The sequence below is a fragment of the Myotis myotis genome, unplaced genomic scaffold (genome assembly GCF_014108235.1).
Source record: "Myotis myotis isolate mMyoMyo1 unplaced genomic scaffold, mMyoMyo1.p scaffold_m19_p_17, whole genome shotgun sequence".
Taxonomy (NCBI): Eukaryota; Metazoa; Chordata; class Mammalia; order Chiroptera; family Vespertilionidae; genus Myotis; species Myotis myotis.
The window spans coordinates 43,912,005-43,937,251 of record NW_023416321.1 but is presented as its reverse complement, the minus strand read 5'-3'; the positions used below and the strand labels follow the sequence as shown (position 1 = coordinate 43,937,251).

Genomic DNA, 25,247 nt, shown 5'->3' with positions numbered 1-25,247 from the left:
TCATGCACAGAGCAGGGCCGATTGGGAGGTTGTGATGCCACCCTCAGTTATGCTTGGGGTAGGGCCAATTGGGGGGTTGGGGCACTGCCCCCTGTCACACTCAAGGCAGGGTCAGTGGGGAGGCTGTGGCACCACCCCCTGTCATGCACAAAGCAGGGCCAATCAGGGGGTTGGGGCGCTGCCCCCTGTCATGCACAGAGCAGGGCCCATCAGAGGGGTTGGAGCTCCGTACCCTGACACACACAGAACAGGGTCAATCAGGGAGTTGGGGAGCTCCCCCCTGTCACTCACAGAGTAGGGCCGATAGGGGAGTTGGGGCACCGCCCCGTCACACACAGAGCAGGGCAGATCAGGGGGTTGGGGCACCGCCCTCTATCACCCACAGCGCAGGGCCAATCAGGGTGTTGGGGCGCCGCCACTGTCACACTCAGGGCAGGGCCAATGGGGAGGTTATGGCTCTACCCCATCACACACAGAGCAGGGCCCGTGGGGGGGGCGCCGCACCCTGTCACACACAGAGCCGTAGGGCGATCAGGGGATTGGGGAGCTACCCCCTATCAGGCACAGAGCAGGGCTAATCAGGGGGTTGGGGCGCCTTCCCCCATCACGAACAGAGCAGGGTGGATAGGGAGGTTGTGGCCCCGCCCCCTGTCACACACAGAGCCGCAGGGCGATCAGGGGGTTTGGGCGCTGCCCCCTGTCACGCTGATCCCGGTGCCAGGAGGCCTCGCAGCTCCGCTGATCCTGGTGCTGGGAGGCATATTACCCTTTTACTCTATAGGATAGGATAAAGGCCTGGTGCATGGGTGGGGGCTGGCTGGTTTGCCCTGAAGGGTATCCTGGATCAGGGTGGGGGTCCCCACTGGGGTGCCTGGCCAGCCTGGATGAGGGGACAATGGCTGTTTGCAGCTGGTCACACACCCTTCAGGGTGGGGGTCCCCACTGGGGTGCCTGGCCAGTCTGGGTGAGAGGCTGAGGGCTGTTTTCAGGCTGGCGGGTGACTGAAGCTCCCAACTGCTTCTTTTTTCCTTTTTTTTTTTTTATTCTGGGCCAGCTTAGCTCTGACTCCAGCTCTGAGGCCTCTGCTGCTGAAAGCAGGTATCTGGTTTGTGTTCTATAATCGAAACACTGTATCAACTCCAGCTCTGAGATCCCGGCTCGCTGAAAGCAGGTTTCTGGGGTTTTGTTTAGCTTCTATATTTGTTACAATGTTTCAAACTGCAAGCTCAGAGGCCGGCAAGGCAGGCAGGGAACGTTGGAGTCCTCCATCACTGAAGCAAGCAAGCCTCATGTTCGCTTCCAGCTGCCTGGCTGCCAGCCGCCATCTTGGCTGGCAGTTAATTTGCAGATCGCCCTGATTAGCCAATGGGAAGGGTAGCGGTCGTATGATAATTACCATGTTTCTCTTTTATTAGATAGGATACAAGTCCATCCCCATGCAATGCATGGCTAGGCCATCTTGTTCACTGACTACCAAGTCTCCTGACCACTTATCTTGATCAGCTGTTTTCTAGACACACCTAAGTCATCGGAGGATCCCAAGGCAATTCATTTTCTACATCTGTCTAGGCCAGAATAATCTGGAGTTTTTGATTAAACATTTTTCCCTATTGATAGATCCCCTATGTCCCTTAGCTTTAGAGCAACAAGAAATCTTTCCATTTAATGACCTGTCAGGCTTATTAGATAGGAATGTCAAATTCTCCGGAGCCAGAAAATAAAAAAATTATTATCAATCATAACTCCTGTTCCCATAAGCCTTTGCGAGTGAACACCCCTCAAAAACCATTCCAATGAGTGCCCAGTGCTTTCTTTCAAGAGTCCATAAAACACTATGGTTTATAGCATGTAACCTGTGACTAGACCAGTGATGGCGAACCTTTTGAGCTCAGCGTGTCAGCATTTTGAAAAACCCTAACTTAACTCTGGCGCCGTGTCACATATAGAAATTTTTTGATATTTGCAACCATAGTAAAACAAAGACTTATATTTTTGATATTTATTTTATATATTTAAATGCCATTTAACAAAGAAAAATCAACCAAAAAAATGAGTTCGCGTGTCACCTCTGACACGTGTCATAGGTTCGCCATCACTGGACTAGACTAAGGTCACACAATTCTGTCATTCATTAACTGTATGACTTTGGAAAATTTACTTCATCTTTTTGTGTTTCAATTTAAATAATTATTATACTCACTTCCTAAGGTTGTTATGAGAATTAAAGGAGTTAATATAAAGTGTTCAGAATGGGATTTGGCATGCAGTAAATAAGTTATTTATTACCACCACCAAATCGTCTGTCGCATGTTCAATCTCTCAAACATAAGCTGCTTCAGAGTAGGCTCTAGATTTAATTCATCATAAAAAACCCAATACCTCTGACCATCAGTGATGCACAGATATTTGTTAAGTGTTACATTTATGCCTCTATTTATTTAATGTTACAAAAGGTTCCCTAAAAAGGAGTGAATATGCTTGAATACACCTGAGTTTCATTTCTGATTAATATGCACTTAATTCTACCTAATGAGAAGATAAACACCAACATGGCTAGTATTAATCTTTTCATCTAGACACTTGTGACTGGATTTTGAAAGCACTCAAAATCATTTAGTGAGAATTCAAGCATTTACTACACCTTATTTGACAACTATCACCCTAAATTTATAAGCTAAATTAAAATCCACTTTGATTAATTGGGAAACTCTCTAGAAACTTTCCAAACCATTTCTGCCCTATATCTGTTCAACCTTGAAAGTTCTGTCATATATCCCTTCATTGTTAAGAGTCAAGTTCAACTGGTAGCTGAAAGGAAACTTTTTGCAATGTGGGTGCATTACTAATTTTTTTATCGCTCAAAACATCACACATTAAGCTTCTCCAAATTATTTTAAAGGTTCAATAGCTGTTTGAAATGAAACTTTCCTTCTTCTAGCACCAAACCCATTTTTTAGGAGAAATTAATGTTTCTACCACCTCAAGATAAGAGATAATAAGGCAACATTCCCCTTGGAATGGCATAATGTATAAAGGGACTAGTAAATCTCGGCTCTGCCTATTCCGATACTACCATCCTTGGGTTTTAATTAGTATAAAAGCTGTTTCCAAGCAGATGGACTTTCCTCTGGCAGTTCATCATGGTCCACAAAGACAGTGATGACTGTCTTTGGATGCTAGCTGGGCTTATGGCAAGTCCCACAAAAGTCTTATTTTCAACTTACTTCAGCATCTATATTAATTTAGATAAGCCTTGTTAACACTCCAGCAGTAGCAAATCTGGTCATTCTTTTCCTGGGAAATTGGAGATTTAGCCAGCTGAATTTTCTAAGCTCTTTATTTTTTTTAATCCTCACCCAAGGATATTTTTCCATTGATTTTTAGAGAGAGTGGGAGGGAGAGGGAAAGACAGAGACAAACACCAATGTGAGAGAGACATATCGATTGGTTGCCTCCTGCATGCCCCTGACAGGGCTGGGAGCCTGCAACCGGCTAGGGCTAAGCTCTTCATTTTATTTATTTATTTATTTATTTATTTATAATATATTTTATTGATTTTTTACAGAGAGGAAGGGAGAGGGATAGAAAGTTAGAAACATCGATGAGAGAGAAACATCGATCAGCTGCCTCCTGCACACCCCCTACTGGGGATGTGCCCGCAACCAAGGTACATGCCCTTGACTGGAATCGAATCTGGGATCCTTGAGTCCACAGGCCGATGCTCTCTATCCACTGAGCCAAACCAGTCAGGGCAAGCTCTTCATTTTAAATGCAGGGTGGTTTGTCCCTGTCCTCTACTCCTTACCTTCCCTGGTTTTTTATATGCCACCTCCAAAAAAGTCAAATACTTCCTTGAGCAAAACATTATCTTTGTTTTAATGCATGTTTAATATGTTTTATTTTTTAATATTTATTTATTAAATTGATTGGGGTGACAACTGGTCAACATGGACATATACATACATTTCAGGTGCAGGTTTCTGTTACAAGATCTGTATATTGCACTGTGTGCCCACCACCTTACTGTCACCTTACATGAGGATCCCTTTCTCCCCCAACCCCCAATATTATCTGTTATAGACATTTCTTTTTTTTTTTTTTTTAAATATATTTTATTGATTTTTTACAGAGAGAGGAAGGGAGAGAAATAGAGAGTCAGAAACATCGATGGGAGAGAAACATCGATCAGCCGCCTCCTGCACATCTCCCACTGGGGATGTGCCCGCAACCCAGGCACCTGCCCCTGACCGGAATCGAACCCGGGACCCCTCAGTCCGCAGGCCGACGCTCTCTCCACTGAGCCAAACCGGTTTCGGCTAGACATTTCTTATTAAGTCAGTAAACTTATTAGTGACATACTCGAATTTCTATAAAGATTTAAGAAACATCCTTCTTCCTCTTTATTGTTTCTTTTTTATTATTACCAACTTAAAAACAATTAGGGATACTTAACCTGAAAGAACAGTTTCACAATGAAATGAGAACCTGTCATTAGGATACCTCCATTTTTTCTCTAAATATTCTGATGTGCAGTGTGCAAAAGCAGTCACTATCTGCAATCAAATTGCCTCTAGAGCAGCGGCTCTCAACCTGTGGGTCGCGACCCCTTTGGCGGTCGAACGACCCTTTCACAGGGGTCACCTAAGACCATCCTGCAGATCAGATATTTACATGACGATTCATAACAGTAGCAACATTACAGTTATGAAGTAGCAACGAAAATAATTTTATGGTTGGGTCACAACATGAGGAACTGTATTTAAAGGGCCAGAAGGTTGAGAACCACTGCTCTAGAGCATATAACTTTCTAAATAAAGACCCCACTGCTATGCAAACATCTCCAAGTAAAACAATTGTTTAAAGCCACTAAAAGTTTTTAAAGCTACCAAAAGTGTAAAAGGCAAAGCTACAGAAAGTCAACACTATCCAAACTTGTCTTTAGCACTCAAGAACTCTTCAGCTGAGAGCTAAAAATACTGCAGTACAGAAGGGAAAGGGCTACGAGAGGGCTTGTGTGAAAACAGAACTATCAACAGAGGCTGCCAAACTGCTACCTGCACTCACTTGCATCAGCACAGGACTGTCAGGCATTTTCTGAGGAGAAGCCCTATGCCCCTGGAAGATTAATGGGTCACAATTTCCACCTGAATAAAAAAATCAGAATGCTGATACAACTCAGGTAAATTTGACATTTATAAAGTAATTCCTCAAAAACTTTGTTTCTAGGCAAATCTATAACCCCCTTCAAAAAACTGGTTTTATAAAGCAAATTAAATCATATTCAAGACAACAGTATTTACAAGTTAGCTTATTAAAGCCACTGAAATATAATCATTCAAACTTGGCCATAAATCACATAAACATCTTTAAAAATACAAAATTATCATCTTCAAATGATAAATGATTACTTAATCAATCTTCTAAATGTAGCTCTATATCATAATGTTTTCCCTTAAGTTGTTTTAAGTTGTTAAAAGAAATATAATGTTTTTTAAATAATTATAACTTTAACTGATGAACAAAATAGATTCAGAGTAATAGAAGCATGGATCAGACTGTTGAACCACAGAGGAAAAGAGGGGGTGGGTGGGTGGATGAGAGAGCAACAAAAGAACTTAGCATAGATGCATAACCCATGGGCACAGGCAATACAATAGGGTGGTGAAGGCCTGGGGTGAAGGGTGGGAGAGGGCTAGAAAGGGTCAATGGGGGGAAAGGGGACATATGTAATACTTTCTACAATGAAGATTTTAAAATAATAATAATTATAACTCTATTACTTATTATCTTAAATATATTCTTAAATATATATATATATATATATAAAGCAATAAATGCAAACTATAATTGATAAAGAAGAACATGAGGTACAAAGTGGATTTTTATTGAATTTCTATAAAAATCTGGTTCCAAAATTAAATATATAATCTCACACTATTTGCTTGTGTGTGTAAATACCTACACATACATCTCCAATAAAACTCCACTAACTTATAACAGGCAATAGTGATGTAGCAATATAAAAAACAGTAACTATGTGAAAGTCAAACAATGGAAAAAATTAAACCTTCAGAGCTTCCATTAGTCATCAGAATTATCTTACAAGTCTCTTTGATTTGTGATGGAGAACTGAGCATTTGAAGCAGCAGTAGTCAAACTTATTGGACTTTTAACAATATCTAATTTTGAACTCTTTCGCCCCATTTCCCCTTACAACTGCTGTATGACATAGGGTGGGGGCAAAAGTAGGTTTATAGTTGTGAGTACGCAAAACAGTTTATTATCTTCCATATGAACAACTGTAAACCTACTTTTGCCCACCCTGTGTAATTATTTTTAATGAAGTAAATATAAGTTTTTCTGATAATCTTAAAACACCCTGAAAACAAAACTGGAGATTCTGACACTACAGTATGCCCTAACAGGTGAGAAAACACTGCTTTGGTCATTTCAAGCCCTCTATTTTTATAGAAATGAGTGACTACTTTTAAGGTAAAGTTAATGTCTATATTCCAGAGCAAACTGGAAGACTGAATGTCTGCAAACATTACAAAATCGCAGTTTTTAACTTTTAAGTCATATCAATCACAAGACCAGTTTTGGGGGGAAAGTGTTAATATATGTAAACAACTGAAAACTTATCCTAAAATATAGGTACCAACAATGCAAACACAAATGCTGTCAACTTAGAGCTAGCCATCCCCACCAACAAAACAGCTCCAACCCTTCCTCATATGTGTGCTCCCTTTTCTAGAGTCTTCCACTCAAGTCCAGCCAGCACAGGCGGCTCTGCTAACTCCACAGCAGGGCAGGCCCAATGCCCTGAGCCATGGTCTCCAATCGCCCTCAGACTTGTCCTCTCTGAGAGACGAGCAGCAGCCAAGGTGCCCAGTACACAGCTGCTCCTGCACCGCCTCACTCAGGCCCTAGGTACTATCAATGCAGCATCAGTAGTGAAGCACTGAACAACCAACCAGGATCAACTCGAGTGAGCCCACTAAGGGCAGGCACCAATTCTATTCATTTCTGTACCAATAACCTTCCTCACTTTATGGTACCTAGGTGTCCAATATGTGCTTTGTGAGTGAATGTATAAAACTGTTGAATCCCAAAAGCTGAAAAATAAAGAGGACCTCCCAGAGAGGTAGAAATAAAAAGAGACATGTGAGAAAGTAGTGACAGTATGACATGCTAGTGAAGGCAATCCAAAGTGGAAATATACGTGCTCCTGTGTTAGATTCTTTCTGTATATTAAAGTAGGCAATGACACAAACGTATCATCATTCCTATAACAATGGGAAAGAGACAGGACCATTTAAACAACCTAACAGCATTTTTAATCTACCTACAAAGCTATTTATAGACAATGTGTACATATTTTAAACTTAATAAAATCAATATGTTTCTCTTGTTTTATGCCCACAATAGGAACTAAGAAAATAAGAGCAACAATGTGAATGCAGTTTTAAATTTTAAAATTGTTGACACATTTGTATAGATTTTATGTCAATATATAAAAACTAAAAATTGTATTAAATATTAAACAGAAATATTTTATACTAAAAGGTAAATAAAAGCTAAAAATTATCATGTTAAAATTAAAAGATAGCATAAAGCAGCCCTGGCCAGTTTGGTTCAGTGAACAGAGCATCAGCCAGTGGACTGAAGAGTCCCAGGTTCAATTCCGGTCAAGGACACATGCCTGGGTTGCAGGCTAGGTCCCTGGGGTGGGGGGCTTGCAGGAGGAAGCCAATCAACGACTCTCATCATTGATGTTTCTATCTCTCTCTCTCCCTCTCCCTTCCTCTCTGAAAGCAATAAAAATATATTTTATATATATATATATATATATATATTATACTTAAAAGAATAATCTTAAATGTTCATACAAAAATTATGTGAGGTGATGAAAGTGTTGACTAACCCTACTGTTATGATCATTTCATAATATATGTGTGTCAAATCAACACACTGTACACATTAAGCTTACACAATGTTAACTGTCAATTATATTTCAACTAGAGGCCCGGTGCACAAAATTTGTGCGGGGGGGGGGGGGGGAGGGAGGGGTTCCTCTCAGCCCGGCCTGCACCCTCTCCAATCCGGGACCCAGCAGTCAGACATCCCTCTCGCAATCTGGAACCGCTGGCTCCTAACTGCTCACCTGCCTGCCTGCCTGATCGCCCCTAAGTGCGCTCCCCCCCTCCCCGCCGACCTGATCGCACCTTAACTGCCCCCCCTGCCGGCCTGATTGCCCCTAACTGCCCTCCCCTGCCGGCCAGATCATCCCTAACTGCCCCCCCCCCCCCCCCCGCCAACCTGATCGCCCTTAACTGCCCTGCCGGCCTGATCACCCCTAACCGCCTCTACCTCAGCCCCCGCCACCGTGGCTTTGTCTGGAAGGAAGGCAGGACTGACCAGAAGATGTCTGGTTGACCTGGTCTAATTAGCATATTACCATTTTATTATTATAGATGGGCTAGGAGGGGAAAGGAATAATACATATAGAAAAATGGTCATCCGGCCAGCATGAATCAGTGGTTGAGCATCAACCTATGAACCAGGAGGTCACGGGTTCAATTCCCAGTCAGGGGACATGCCCGGGTCACGTGCTCGATCCCCAGTGGAGGCATGCAGAAGGCAGCTGATCAATGATTCTCTCTCATCATTGATGTTTCTCTCTCTCTCTCTCTCTCTCTCTCTCTCTCTCTCTCTCTCTCCCCCCCCCTCTCCCTCTCTCTCCCTCTCTCTCCCTCCCTCTCCCTCTTCCTCTCTCTCTCCCTCTTCCTCTCCCTCTCTGAAATCAATAAAAATATATTGGGGGGAGGGCTGGGGGGGAGTAAAGCAAAGACACTTTTTAAAAAAAGTGGTCAGTCATCCCCACTCTATGAATAAATAAGCAGATGAAACTAGTTACATTTATTTTGATATTTTTATGTTAACTGGAGAATAGTCTCCTTGAGTTGGGATTTTTTAAATAGAATTTTATACAGTGATATTTAAGCTTAAAATGCATTTGTTTTAGATTTATAAATGCTGCTTTTTAATAGAAACCATATTCTGTATTCTATGAAAACTAGTGTAAGAATATAAAACACTAGTCTATTTGGGGGGATGGGAGAGGCAGGAGGAAGAACAGCTTTGTTTTAAAGAAAAAATAAAATGCATTAAATGTATGGTTTAAATAAATTAATTTTAAAGCATGAGACCTTTGATAGAGTTATATACTTTTTGCAATGCAAATTTAAAAGTGAACTTTTCTCAACTTGTGACCTAATATAACATAAATTATAGTTAAGTCCAAATACCTGTGTACATCCTTCTAACACTATCTACACATGAACACCTCACCTATATATACCTTTCTATACCCACACACGTTTCTAAAGTCAGCATATTTTTCTATACCTATATACATCTGAATATACAGGGTGTCCCCAAAAAATGTATACACACTTTTAACAACTGATAGCTCAATTTTGAAAATGAAATGTGTGTTAATAAACACTGCCTTTATAATTATTCAAAGTGTGTGTATACATTTTTGGGACCATATATATATATATATATATATATATATATATACACACACACACACACACACACACACACACACGCACGCAGTATATATAAAAATCTTTCTATACCCATATACTTTTGAATTCCTAATATGTATGTCTTGTATTTCAATTTCAAATGAATATAAGAACATAACAAATTTTTTTTACATTTGGAAAAAGAATGAAAAATGGAAGCTCTTTTAATGTAAAATTGCCATGGTTGGTTAGTTAAAACAATAGTAGACACATTCCCAATACCAAGATGGATATGAAAGAAATAAGTAGCATAGTATCATAAAATGTATAGCTTACTTTGTGCCTTTTCACAGAAGTTTATCTGAAAGCCTAAAGTAAAAGAGATAAGTTCCAGTTCATTTACTGTAAATCAAACAAACCAAAATTAGAACATGACATTGCATTTTTATATTACATTTTGAATAAAAGTAATTTAAGAACAGTTCAAATCACATAGCCCCCACCATCACAGATACAACTATAAGACGATTCTTTAATAATTCAGCTTTTTCTGATGTAGGTGTACTTTATTATAGAACTGAAATCAAATTTAAATTATAAGAGTTACATTGTCTTTACCTTTATTTTTCAGATCTATTCAATAAAAAGAATAGCTATTAACTCTTGGAAGCTAAGAGAATTTTTTAAGATATATCTGTCAATTCTTTCATTCTGTAAATTCAAAATATTACAATTTTATTAATTCAAATTACTGACTTAGAACTGCTCATGATTAACTACCTATGATTCAAAAACTTTTGTGGTTCATAAATTGTGAAACCTAAACATTTTCTAGCCAATTAGCTACCTCTAAATGACAAGACAATGAACTATTTCAGAGGTGCTGAAATTCTCTAGAATAGGCCTGATTTAAAAAGAGACCACGTCCCTAGGAATAAGACAGAGTAGGAAGTTAGTTATAAGAAAAAAACCTGTAACTTCTCCTTAGAAACATGAACACATTTTTCAAAACCAATTGAATCTAGTACCTTATGCATACAGTATATACAGATAAAAATTTTTTGTAAACTACACCAGTTAAAATAAGCTGTTTAAAATAAACGCCTCTCTGCCCAGCAGTGTGGCTCAGTTGAGTGAGCAGCGTTCCATGCACCAAGAGGTTGCTGGTTCAATTCCTGGTCAGGGCACATGCCCAGGTTGTGGGCTCAATCCCACTGGGGGCTTGCAGGAGGCGGCCAATTGATGTTTCCCTCTCATTGGTGTTTCTGTCTTTCTCCCCCTCTCCCTTCGTCTCTCTCTAGAAATCAATATTAAAACACTTTTTAAAAATTAAAAGTTAAAAAATAGCCATTTCAAAATATTCTTTCACCTGCCAGTTCACTGGGTAAATAGCTCGTTTCAGTAGTCTACCTATGCCTGTGTTTATTACTGCTTTGGGGAACAAAACAGGGAAAGTAAATTTAGAATGAGTATCACTCAAGCTTGTATTTATACGAACTCAGCCAAAACTTGCAGGAAAAAGAACCAGGACTAAAGGAATATGTATAAGTAGTCTTTCCCATCTAGTTATGAAAGTGCTTGGGATTCCAAAAAGATAATGTAGAAAACCTGAAAAATGCTAGTGCAGCTACTTTGACAAAAGTAACCCACTGCTTACTGCCTAAAGGCACAAATGGCAACACAGGACGAGGTGGGAATACAGACTGCATGGGACAGAAGTACTGGGGGCAAACCTGGAGGCAGGGCACAGACACTACCACTGAAGCTTGGTATGTGACGCCTTACCAGATGAGCAGCAGCAAGACTTCAGAAAGGAAAAAATCAAAGACCCATGCATGGGTCTTATAAACCTAAGAAGCTAAAAGTCAGCCAGCCTCCTGAATAAATGAGCAGAGCACAAACAAGGCAGGAGGAAAAGGAACTGGCTTTCTGGAAGCAGCAGTGGGATCAAGCGCAGAGGAGCCTGAGCCACAGCGCAGAAGCGGATTGCCCACCTTCTCCAACTAGAAGGAAGAGACGCTGCACCTGTTTTCCTGGAGAGGAAACTGATGAAACACAAACAATTTTAAGGCAATAGGGGGCAAACCTTTGCCCTCTTCTCTTTTTAGCTCTAAACAGAGTTAACAGTTGCTGCTAGGTAGCAAAAACAAAAGGTGAGGGGAAAAAGGTAAATAAAACAGCAATATGAATAGGGAAAGGAACAAGAATTTGAAAAGTATGAAAAAGATTGAGTTGGACCCTAGCTGGTTTGGCTCAGTGGACAGAGCATTGGCCCACATACTGAAGGGTCCCAGGTTTGATTCCATTCCAGTCAGAGGCACATACCTTGGTTACAGGCTCGATCTCAGCCCTGATCGGGGGCACCTGCAGGAGGCAACCAATCGATGTGTCTCTCTCACATCAATGTTTCTGTCTCTCCCCCTCCCTTCCACTCTCTCTAAAAATCAATGGAAAAATATCCTCGGATGAGGACTAATAACAAAAAGAGTAAGTTGGATCTATACATATGGTTGTATAAAAATAAGTGACAGAATAAAGCAAAATAAATAGAAACAAATTTTAAAGGTGTATGTAACTGAGGATGTTAAAATGTCACCAATTACTGTTCTAACACTTAGAAGTTAAGCCCACTTTTTTCTTTATAATGAACTGGGAATAAGAGAAATCCATGCTCTTCATTTTCTTTTTTTTATAAATATGCTTTTATTGACTTTAGAGAGAGGGGGAGTGGGAGAGCTAGAAACATCAATGATAAGACAGAATTATCAATCGGCTATCCCCTGCATGCCCCCTACTGGGGACTGAACCCACAACCTGGGCATGTGCCCTGACTGAGAATCAAACTGAGCTCCTAGTTCATGGGTCAATGCTCAACCACTGACTCACTAAGCCCACTTTTTTTTTTTTTTAAATATATTTTATTGATTTTTTACAGAGAGGAAGGGAGAGAGATAGAGAGTTAGAAACATCGATGAGAGAGAAACATCGATCAGCTGCCTCCTGCACATCTCCTACTGGGGATGTGCCCGCAACCCAGGTACATGCCCTTGACCGGAATCGAACCTGGGACCTTTCAGTCCGCAGGCCTACGCTCTATCCACTGAGCCAAACCGGTTTCGGCTAAGCCCACTTTTTTAAGTCTTAAAAATTCTCAAAACTTTAAGTCCTGCCAGTACAGAAACAATGCAAGTAGCTAAAAAGGAAGGGGGTGAAATTCTCAAAGCATAACTACAGACTTGCTCTTTTTACTTAATTATGGATGAGTAACCAAGTAAAATGGACTCTAAGCCTCATCCCAACATCCATGTCTGCATTACTTCTCACTCAGAAAAAACTTCCTAAACTGCTAACTGACCCAGAGTCCACCAGGCAAGCAAGGGCTAAACTAAATGGAACATAATAGCTCACCTTTTCCTTGGAATTCCGTTTAATTTTATCAATTAAATCAGATAAAAAGCTATTTAGCTAAATCTTTCTAGACCTCTAAAAGACTATGTATATATAGACTCTCTATATGACTATATACATAAAGAGATTTTATGTACATATGAAAAAGCACCTGCAGAGATCAGAAAGTTGGTGCTTGCAGTACAGATTTGGAAAGTACCAAACAGCTCTCCTACCTCATCACACCCGAGGGACAGGGAGGGCTGTAGGGGACAACCAGCACTCTTGTAAAGAGAAAGATGGGGTGGGAAGGTAATGCTGAGGAAACCTTCCACTAGCCTCAATTTTATAAAAATCAACTTGTGGCTATGCTACAATTAGTCCATTAACACTCATTCAGAGATGTTCGATTTTTTAGGTCTCCTTTTATCAAAAATTCTGTCTAAATGACGTCTTTCCATTCACATCCTTCAAGTCCCACATCTCCAGAAGTACTAAATATCAGTTGAATCTGTTGCTAATAAGCAGTTATTTCCTGAAATCTTAGATGCCTCTTTTTTATCCTGTTGAGTTACCAGTACCCTGGGACTTAACTTCACACAATCTTCTCCTTCAAATTTGAGTCTCATTTAATCTGGCTCCAGGCAAGTTTATTTTCATTACATCAAGATGTATTGGGTAACCCTGGCCGGTGGGCTCAGTTGGTTAGAGCATCATCCCATGCACTGAAGAGTCTCAGGTTTGATTCCCAGTCAGGGCACTATATCCAGGTTGTAGGTTTGATCCCTGGTCAGGGTGTGTGCAGGAGACAATCAATTAATGTTTCTTTCTCTCTCTCTCCCCCACTCCCTTCTTCTCTTTCTAGAATCAAAGAAAAACCACACACATGCAAAAAAAAAAAAAAAAAAAAAAAAATCCTCAGGTGAGGATTTTAAAAATAATGATGTATTGGGCAGAGTGCTAGCTAGTATGCCTATAAAAGAAATAAAGCTACGTGGGGCTTTTTCCCCCTTTTTTTGTCATTAGGCCTCTCCCAGCCTCTTTCCGTTTTCCCCTCATTCTCACCCTCTTACCTATCTTGAGAGCGCTTAACTTGGCCATACCTGGAAACCTACAATCCACTGTATTTACCAAGTAAAGTGAGCATGCCCATACTGGCTTACAAGGCTGTTTAGGATGGGTGTAAGCATATACAAAAATAAAGGTAAACAGTGTTTGATAAAGCAGAAAATGAAATGAATTCCAGGAGACCAGGGTTCTAGTTACAGTGTGAACTTAAATCATAATCTTATCTCAGAATTTGAAAACAGTGTTCGAACACCTAATTTTGCTTGAGTAATTGCCCTCATGGGGTGTTGCAGTTTCCCCGTTTCCCTTCCTCTGGGCTGATGGTATAATCCAGGAAGGTGCAAAGCACGGGCATAAGTGGTTTCCCATCTTCTCAGTAGTTCCTTATGGTTCCCTGGACATCCTGGATTTTGGCACTACTGAAAATGGATTGTGAACACAGAATAAGCCACACTAATGTAAGAAATTCAGAGCTGCCTTATTGGGTCATGCTCAGAGACCAATCCACCAAGTCTTCCTTCTGACACAAACATGAAAAGTCTAGTTGTTTGCTGCCTTAAAGCTTCAACCTCAAAATGCTGGCAAAATCACTCACAGTATATCATTCAGCTAAGAATTTATCTAAGCTTATCCAAAATGTCTACTTCCGTTGTACTCAGAATGAGCCCCACACGATTTATTTCCTGCTGTGTTATTTCTTTAACTTTCCTTGCACCTCTCTCAAACTTAAAAGGGAGTCACCTTAATTTAGTAACTCCAGATTGTCTGCATCATCCAGAACCATTCATGATTTTATAAATATTAGTCAAATATGCCAGTCCTTTTTCCTCCCTGTAGCCAAAGACTGACTCTGGTTATGTAACTTTAATGCTATATTATCATCTCAAGCCTTTTCTTTTTAATTAATTTTTTTAGAGAGAAGAAGGGAAAGAGAAACATCAATTTGTTGTTCCACTTTTTTTTTTTTAAATATATTTTATTGATTTTTTACAGAGAGAAAGGGAGAGAGATAGAGAGCTAGAAACATCGATGAGAGAGAAACATCGATCAGCTGCCTCCTGCACATCCCCCACTGGGGATGTGCGCGCAACCCAGGTACATGCCCTTGACCGGAATCGAACCCGGGACCTTTCAGTCCGCAGGCCTACGCTCTATCCACTAAGCCAAACCGGTTTCGGCTGTTGTTCCACTTTTTTATGCACTTACTGGTTGATTCTTGTATGTGCCCTCCTGACCTTGGATCGAACCCGGAACCTTAGTGTCTCAGGACAATGCTCTAACCCAGCCTTGGGCAAACTATGGCCCAGGGGCCGGATCCGGCCCATTTAAAATGAATAAAACTAAAAAAAAAAAAAAAAAAAAAAGACCGTACCCTTTTATGTAATGATGTTTACTTTGAATTTATATTAGTTCACACAAACACTCCATCCATGCTTTTGTTCCGGCCCTCAGGTCCAGTTTAAGAACCCATTGTGGCCCTCGAGTCAAAAAGTTTGCCCACCCCTGCTCTAACCAAATGAGCTACCCAGTGAGGACCTCAAGCCTTTTCAATGAAGCCTAGGACACCCAGGGAAAGTATCTAACCTCTTCAAGCCTCAATTCTCTCGTCTGTAAAATAGAATAGTACTACAGAAATGTGTTTTGTGATGATTAAGTAAGGCAATATATCTAAAATGCCCAACACAGAGCCTGGAATAAAGCAGGTTAATATTATCACAGTCATTATAATTCCTGGCCTCTCCCTCAGGTGAGCAATGATTGTGGCACCTTCCCTACCAGACCAGCTTAACCTACACAAAGCCAGTCCCTCCCTCTCCTTACATTCCCAGTCAACTTAAGACAGTTAAAAAGGAAGAACTCTGGAGAGCATGGGGATCCCCAAACCACTCTCTACACGTCGTCTTCTTTTTTTTTTTAGTATTTTTTTTTTATCCTTACTCGAGGATTTTTTTTGAGACAAAGAGGAAGGAGGGGGGGAGAGGAAAACATCTATGTGAGAGTGAAACATCATTAGTTGCCTCCTGTATGAGCCACAACCAGGATGAAACCTGGTTATGTGCCATAACCTAGAATCAAACCCCAACTTTTTGGTATAACAACATTCCAACCAACTGAGCCACTGAGCCAGGGCTCTCTACATTCCTGCTACAGCCCTTCCTAGACACTGTCTGGTGTCCTGAGGACTCTAACAACTCCAAAAAGGAAACACTTCCCCAGCTTCCCCGACAGGAACCTAAACCAGATCCCAGGAATACTGGCAAACATATTAGGGGAACTACTTCATGTCTTTGTCTGCAAAGCCAGGCAATGAACAGACACAGGCATGTCAAATACATAGCAGAGCTATCTCTGGCAACACTGACCTTGTTTTCCCTTTTTAAAATTTGGAGTGATTTTTGGTAAGATAAAATATGGTGTGGAAAACTACTGTGGTATCCACATCAGTCATCTTTCCCTGTGGTGAGAACGATGTATTGATCCTCAAGAATCAAGCTGTGACTGCTATCTTCTTTCAAAAGGTCCAACTTGAGTTCTGTTTAACTACTGGCCAGTGCTCCTTTTCACTGTATAGCAAGGTTAGGCCAATCTTATCGCTCCTTGCCCTTGAATCCTGTCTATAAGTATCCATTAGTTCCCAAACCTAAAAGTATGAAGAGATACATGAAGACTTTCTGGAGTTGGGGGTGAAGGGCTAGAAGTTAACCCATGCCCATAAGCAGATGGCAGACTTATCCAGGATGGCAACGCGTGGTATTAACTTTTATGCTAAATGAATTTCTTTTATATATTATATATAGTGCTCAAAGAGTTCTATTACCTTTCATTTTTACACTGACCTCTTGGGCCTCAAGGCCTAATTCAAGTTTTCTACTTACTTGTAAATTCCCAGTCAAAATGCCTCCAAATTCAAAATGCAGCTGGAAACCTTCCAACAAGTTCACATCTGTTTCATGCAGGAGCATCAACAAGCACCACAGCTCCAAAATCAACCCAAGTGTGGCTAAACGCTTAGCGTTCCACCCCTAACTGAAGCCTAAAGTGATCGTACCCTTCTATTCCAGAATCTGCCTCACTTCTGGCAAAGATTCTTCTCTCAGTTCTGAACAGTTAAAATGAGCCCTAGCTGGTTCGGCTCAGTGGACGGAGCGTCGGCCTGCGGATTGAAGGGTCCTGGGTTCGATTTCAGTCAAGGGCACATGCCCAGGTTGCAGACTTGATCCCCAGTGGGGAGTGTGCAGGAAGCAGCCAATCAATGATTCTCTCTCATCATTGATGTTTCCATCTCTCTCTCTCCCTCTCCCTTCCTCTCTGAAATCAATAAAAACATATTTTAAAAAAATAAAATGGCTTAAAAAGAGCTCAGAGAACCACGTGAACCTGTGTAGTAGAGTAGAAAAAAGAACAATAGCTATCAGTCATACAGGTGGTCTCAACCCACCTCTACTAGAGCAAATTACTTAAAAGTCAGTTCCCTGATCTATGAAAGAAGACTATGCCAACTACCCTTTCACAGATGCATATGAGCATCAAATTAGGTAAGGATAGAGAAAAAGAGCTTTCTTAACTATTAGTTTCCCATTATAAGTCTGAATTAAAGTTTCACAGGTTGTATCATTTGGGCCATCTCTATCTTCCAGAGAGGGAGACTGCAAAAGAGATTGACCTGGATTATGCATGATGAATTATGATCTCCAGACCCCGAAAAATAAGGAAAATTCTATGGGCCCAAATCAATCCAGCTTCTCAAATTAGGTAAAAGAAACATAATTTTAAAAAGAACTTCATGATGCCCAGCCGGTTTGGCTCAGTGGATAGAGCGTCAGCCTGCGGACTGAAGGGTCCAGGGTTCAATTCTGGTCAAGGGCACATGACCAAGTTGCAGGCTTGATCCGTGCAGGCGGCAGCCAATCAATGATTCTCTCTCATCATTGATGTTTCTATCTCTTCCTCTCCTTTCCTCTCTGAAATCAATAAAAATATATTTTTTAAAAAAGAAAGAACTTCACAAAAAAAGAACACATGACTCAAAATACAGGATTAACTAATATCCCACCTTCAACAACTTTCAGCATACATTCACTGTGATAAGATACATTAAAAGGAAATGCTATAAAAGAAGTATACTAAAAGCAATGTTTTTCTACATTTTAATTTTTAACACTAGGACCCTGGCCAGGTGGCTCAGTTGGTTGGAGTGCTGTCCCATACACCAAACGATGGTGAATTCAATTCCCTGTCAGGGCACATACGTAGGTTTCTGGTTCAACCCCTACTTGGAGCAAGTACAAGAAGCAAATGATCAATGTTTCACTCTCACATTAATGTTTTTCCCTCTCTCTCTCTCTCCCTCCCTCCCTCCCATTCTTCTCTCTCTAAAAAATCAATAAACATCCTCAAGTGAGAAAAAAAAACTGAACACTAGGGTTGCTCTCATTTTTAAGGGAACAAAGAGAATGCAATATGTGCTTTCAGAGGGAACTAATTTTCTGAACTGGAATGGTATCAGGTTATAGCAAATAAATGGTAAAAGAAATAGTATGCAATACAGAGAAAGGCAAGCAATTCTAGGATTTAGAACTATGTATAACCAATGTCCACACAATTCAGTTCTTTAAAATTAAGATAAAGGCAAAAAAAAAAAAAAAAAAAAAAAAAAAAGATAAAGGCACCCTCCTGTGGTTCTTGAAAACCACAGACTAAATGGTGAATAGATAGTCCAATAGAATCACACAGAGGGCATCTCATACATATTGTATATATTCCAATATTATTGTAAGAAAAAGCATATTGATTTTAAATATTCACTTTTTCTTAACAGATATGCTTCATTATACTTGAAAGTTTTGAATGTTTTTTAAAAGTAGAATCTCACTATCAGTTACTTCAATTGATATTTATAAAATGTTCAGTTGATATTTATAAAATGTCCCTAAGTTTTGTTATACATCTATATTTGAAACCTACCAAAAAAAAAGAATAACTGTTTAAACCAGCATATCAAGAGAATCAGAGGCACCTACAACATATTCTGTATTTCCTATAACAAGTACTTTACAAATGCCTCCATGTTTTTGAGAATCAATTATTGATTCTAAGCAATTTTTTAAGTTTTAAAAAACTGACATTTCTTAGTTTTTTTTATATTTCCCTGCTTTTTCTTCTATAATAAATTTAACTTCTTGTGTTTATGAGATCTTTTACATCTATTACATTTTAAGTGACTAGTAACTAAAGCAGGTTATCATCTCTGATAACAATTCTTATATACTTATTATTTTCAAAGCACTTTCACATTCATTACTCTACTGTAATTCTCATGATAGCCCTATAAGGTAGGTATTATCCCTATTTTAACAGATGAAATACTCAGTTCAGAAAAGGTGGGTAATTTCCCCAAGGTCACAGAGCTTGTATATGGCAGAACAGTTACCTGAACCCAGGTAGAATAAAGATTCATCAAGCATATTCTGAGGGGGAATGCTCAATAATGAAAAAATGGAAATCAACAGGTTAAAGAGAAAGACAGGACCCATTAATAATGAAGCTTAAGAAACTGAGTGGATCATGAGCGGTTAGGGACTCGTCTATTAATAATGAAAGAGACCATTAATGAGACCATTATAAATAAAAGTATTGTTGTTTTTACCAATGATGATGGCTAACATGTATAGCACCCTTAGTATATGCCAGTCCCATGCATATATTTATATGTATTCTCAGAGTACCAGTGAGGTAAGCATTAATCCTACTTTCCAATTGAGAAACCGTGGCTTGAAGAGGTTAAATATCTTGCCCATGGTCACAAATATCTTAAGTCCTGATATGGGATTCAAATCCAGGACTCCGGAGCTCTGGCTCGTAAGCATTATGATATTAAGAAAACAATACTTCCCAGCCTGGCTGGTGTGCTCAAGTGGTTGAGCGTTGACCCATAAACTAGGAGTTCATGATTCCCAGTTAGGGCATATGCTTGGGTTGGGGGCTCAATCCCCAGCAGGGGCATGTAAGAGGCAGCCGCCAGTTGATGATTTTCTCTCTCATCATTGATATTTCTATTTCTCCCTCATCTTTTCTCTCTCTGAAATCAATGTTAAAAATATATATTAAAAAAGCAAACAATACTTCCTAACTTGGACCACTCCTGAGTCACAAACATCAAGAATGGTCCAAGTTGGGAAAAGGTGTGCAGAGTTATCCAGTGCCCCATGCAGTGCTTATCACACAAAAGGACCACTATCTGTTATATGAAATGCTTTCCATTACGTCCCAAAACTGAGTCCTGCTGTTTGAAAGAGCATGGTCATTAACAACTCCCCGAAAAGCAATGTTTGGGTGGCAAATAGAAGCAAATGGTGGGAAGGGGGTGTAAATACATCTTTTAGGGACCATCTCTATGAAGTCTGATCTAAAGCTAAAGGTCTTGGTAGATGAAGTATTGGAGGGTAGGCTTTAATATTACAAAACAAACAAAAAAGAGAGATCCTAAATTGCTGCTTAAGCTCATGTTTTATAACCTGAACTCAGCTAGACAACATCCTGAGAATTTCAAACACTTCTCTTCATTCTGAATAATCAAAAGAGGTTAAGAACTGACATACCAGGTTCCTGAATCAATCAAGCCTACACACAGTACTGATAAAAGAAAATTCATCGATAATTAAAGGAAAAGTTTGAAGCCTCCTCCCTTTTAAAGTGAGTTCAGCTTATTAAAAAGTTTAGCTTACTAGTATACAAACACAGGGTTGGGGAAGGAAGAATGGAGAGCATCAGAATAATTCCTCAATGCAATGACTTCCTTTGAATTCCTAGACTATTCCAAGCTCTTTCCCACTTTGGAAACTTCACACAAATGGTTCTTTCTGCTGAGAATTGGAAGTCTCTTCTCCAATATAAGAGACAGGTCAACTCCTCTCTCCCCGCCCCCCCGCAAAAAAAACCACCCCCACCCAAAATCACATTATTTTTATGTCATCCATTTTGGATAAGCATTACAATCCTAAATTGTCGTTTTGCTGTTTCATCTCCCACCAACAACTAGACTGTAAAGCTGTAAGATCAGGAAACCCAAATTGCACTTCGGCTGTATGCTGTGATTTGCAACACAGTGGCATCCAATAACTAATTCAATCTGAATTAATTACCTGAGGGCCTGCACAGAAAGTGTCCTGAGCTCTGACATCATCCTCTCTCTATATCTATCGCTGTTCTTTATGTATATTAAAATCACCTCCTGGGGAGGGTGACAGGATTATAAAAATGAACACAACCCTGTCTCTGCTTCCTGAATCACACACGTTCTCACACACATGAAATAATCAGTAAATGCTGAACTTAACTAGACACCCAGTTCAGAGGGACCCAGGAGGAGCCGTTTAGGAAGATTTTAATCAAAGAATAACTATGGTCACACTACCAGGAGCACTCCACCTGATTCTGCTAATAATTGAGCTAAGCAGTTTGCTAAAGCTGTCAAGACATTTCTGAGATTCCCTTTTTTAAAAATAGCATTGCTCCTCGAAATTCCCCAGTAAAGTCAAGGAAACGGTCCCTGATGGGCTGGGGCCTGGTGTTTTCACAGGACCGCTGTCAAGGGCCACACGCGGCTAATAAGCATTTCCAGGGGGGAAAGCCATCCATTAGGAGGCTGCCTCCGAGGTCCAGACACTGCACAGCGCACCTTGACCCCTGCCTTCCTCTTTCCTGCCTCTCCAACACCCGAACCCACTCCTTATCTATTCCTTTCTGCACGCAAGGCTCACACTGGGATCCCCAGGCCGGAATAAATGGCTGCTACCAGGCCAGTGACTGTCTCACTACCTTCCAGGTGGCACAGGCCCCAGCAACCCCCACCCCTCCCCGCTCGCGGAGACCCCGCAGAAGTTTGGAAACGCAGGTCCCACCGGACCGCGGAGCCCGGAGGTCAACCCGGGTCCGGCTGCAGCGGTGGCCGAAGGGAACCAAGATGGCCCTGCGCGAGGCCGGGCGGCGGCGGGACCAAGCGAGGGAGCGGGCCGAGGGCCGAGGGCGCGGGCAGGGACGCCGCCGCCGCCGCCGCCGCCGCCGCCGCCGCCGCCTACCTGGGCGCCCCGGGAGCGCGGCCAGGCCCCGCCGCCCCCGCCGCCCCCGCCGCCGCAGCCCGAGCCCGCGTCCGGGGCCGGCGGGTGGGGCGCGCCAGGTAAGCCGCCGCGGCGGGGCGCTCCCGCCAGGTGGGCCGGGGACCGCGGGGGCGTCGGGCAGGCCCAGGGCCGAGCGCGGGCGGAGGCCGCGGCCGGGGCCTGCGCGAGCCCCAGCCGGATCCGGGCCGAGCCGCCGCGGCAGGCCCGGCGCGGGAAGCCGCGGGGGTGGGCGGGGGGCCGGCGCGGCGGCTCCGGGGGCTGCCCCGGCGGGTCGGGGGGCGTCCGCGCGGGGCGACAGGCCGCGACGCCGCCGACGGCCGCGCCGGGGAGCCGGGGTCTCGGCGCTGCCGCGCTCCTTACCCTGCATGCTGCTGACGGCCGGGTGGCCCGGCGCCGGGGACCCCATGGGGCCCGGGGAGCCGCTGCCGCTGCCACCCCCGGAGCCGCCGCCGCTCGGGCTCGGAGCCGCCATTGTTGGGAGTGAGGAGCCGAGCGGCGCCGCGGCGGCTGCAATGCAGCAAGCTCGGCCTTTCCTCGGCGAGGGGCGTGGTCTCCGCCCGTGGTCACGCCCACGCCCTCTGTGGCCACGCCCACGCCCGGGCTGACGCGGAGCCGCGCCAGATGCTGAGCCCTGGACCCGCCCAGGTCGCGGGTGCAACCCCCGAAAGCGGGGCGGGCAGAAGTTCTGCACCCGGGCTGCGGGGCCGCCCGCGGGGCCTAAAGCGGTTTGCAGAATTAGGAGTGTGTGTGCATTTGGGGAAACAAGAGGATACCTAGCTTGCATCGTTCCCACAGACGTCTGTGACCCCAGAAGTTTAAGAACCCACTTGTTAGATTTCAGAACCCAAAATCAGAATGGTGAAGCTGAAAGGGACCCCAGGGGTCATGCTGCTTGTCTAAGCGATTACAGGGACCTTCCAGGGGGGAGTTGGCTCTAGCTCTGGTTCCATCTGAAACTCCTGTGAAGCCCCACCTAGCACCCCACACTTTCTTTTCCTTTTTTGGTGGGAGTGAGGCGGTCCCAAACTCCTGCATCCCAAAACTACTGAGTCAGAATCTACAATTTAATAATATCCCCAGGTAATATACATATATACCATGATCTCCTTCTCCAACCTCCTTCCACCCAGACATTACCTGGGCTCGGACTTCCTCATAGCATGTTGGAAATGGGTCCTCAATCAAAAGAGTCCGCTTTCTTTTTCCAAACCCAACCTCAGCCATCAACTTCATTGCTCAGATGCTGGCAGTGGCTACAGATAGGAGCAATAAAGACAAATTGAAGGTGAGAGCAGGTAGGTGTCCTTAAGTGGAGAGCCTTTACATTCCCATCTGCCACTCCCCTCAGAGGGTTTGGCTGACTGAACAATATATCCAAATCCAAATCTGCCACTCCCCTCAGAGGGTTTGGCTGACTGAACAATATATCCAAATCCAAATCATTATAAAAATGGCCAAATCCCCCATCTAAGGAGTCAGTAGCCCACCTTGCTCCTGCTGCTCCTGGGGAATCCTAAATGTGGGCTCCTTCAAGGAGAAATTTTACCAGAACCAGAAAGGGAAGTTTCCCATTCAGACTGGTCAGCACAGAGTACAGACTTTTTTTTTTTTTTTTTTTTTTTTTGCTATCTACATCATCTGCCTAGTGCTGATAGAAGAGACATAACACATGACAAAAGAAAAGGAGACACCCTGGCTCCCTACTAGTCTCCCCTGTTAAAGTAAAGATTGGTAGATGGCTTTCTTTTCTTTGGGGTTTACTTTTTAGTGCCTGGAAGAGCTACCATCAATAATCAAATGAGATTCTTCTTTCAAAACATCAACACAACTTGCCAAAGATTAGAAAAGATTAATGCAGAAAAATAGAGTAACACACACCTTGCATTTCCACACTTTGACATACTGAGAAAAGGCATCAGTAGCCCCTTAGTTTGCTGGCAAATGAACCAAGTGCAGGATACTGTCATCACTAAGCTCCAGTTGCAGGATAACCAGATGCCAAATAGTTCAATTTGAACCATTTTGTGACATTTTATTCCAGTACCTGCCAGTAGGGTTCCCCATCAGTTCCTGTTGCCTAAATGTCACTGTTGTGTGTGTGTGTGTGTCTCATTTCTTGTTTCTAGTTCTAGAATCCCTCCCCATTCTTTGATGTGGACAATTAACATATGCATAGCCTATGTAAAGTGCTATAAGCCCCCTTTTCAAATTATACGTATTTCTGTAATAGAAACTTACTGATTCTTTACTAGAAATCCTAGAGGCAATGGTACAGATTAGGCAACTACCAGAAAAAAATTTTCTTAAGCATACAGTTTGCCCTGACCGGTTTGGCTCAGTGGATAGAGCGTCAGCCTGGGGACTGAAGGGTCCCAGGTTCGATTCCGGTCAAGGGTATGTACCTTGGTTGCAGGCACATCCCCAGTAGGGGGTGTGCAGTAGGCAGCTAATCGATGCTTCTCTCTCATTGATGTTTTTAACTCTCTGTCCCTCTCCCTTCCTCTTGTAAAAAATCAATAAAATATTTTTTAAAAAAAAAAACATACAGTTTGCCGATATTGTTTTAAACTATGTATAGGTTACACTTAAGTTTGTCCAAATGAAATTTAATAAAGTAAGAAAAACCTGATATAGTGAAATAAACTTAAATAAGAAAAATATATACAACAAATAAACTTAAGGAAAGCATTCAACCTAGGACATTCATTCAGGAAAATTAAAAGAGTGATATATAACTAATTTGGATTTTTATATTTTATTTAATAATACCTAATGCTGGATTTGTGATAAAACCCAGTTCAGCTGGAGTGACTCAGTGGTTTGAGTGTTGACCTATGAACCAGGAGGTCACGGTTCGATTCCCAGTCAGGGCACATTGCCTGGGTTGCGGGCTCAATCCTCAGCAGGGAGCATGCAAGAGGCAGCCAATTGATGATTCTCTCTCATCGTTGATGTTTCTATCTCTCTCTCCCTCACCCTTCCTCTCTGAAATCAATAAAAATAAAAAATATATATACTTACTTTTTTTTTTTTATTGCTTAAAGTATTACAAAGGGTATTACATATGTGTCCATTTTATCCCCCCGCCCTAGACAGTCCCCTAGCCTCCCCTATCCCCCAATGTCTTATGTCCACTGGT

At 42.1% G+C, this 25,247-nt stretch overlaps 1 protein-coding gene across 6 annotated transcripts in view; it reads right to left on the bottom strand.

The window, feature by feature from the left end:
• Window positions 1-22,651, bottom strand: part of MAP2K4 (mitogen-activated protein kinase kinase 4) — a 119,890-nt gene extending 97,239 nt beyond the window's left edge. Inside the window, exons 1-3 of one of the 6 annotated variants that reach the window (XM_036341650.1) lie at window positions 22,469-22,651; window positions 9,873-9,938; window positions 5,055-5,144 (exon numbers count right to left, since the gene is read on the bottom strand). In XM_036341650.1, coding sequence (XP_036197543.1) covers window positions 5,055-5,144; window positions 9,873-9,938; window positions 22,469-22,580 — 268 coding nt within the window. In that variant the 5' untranslated portion in view covers window positions 22,581-22,651. The remainder of the gene's footprint in view (window positions 1-5,054; window positions 5,145-9,872; window positions 9,939-22,468) is intronic. The other 5 variants (XM_036341651.1, XM_036341652.1, XM_036341655.1 and 2 more) reach the window with 5 other exon arrangements.
• Between the last annotated feature and the right edge of the window lie 2,596 nt (window positions 22,652-25,247).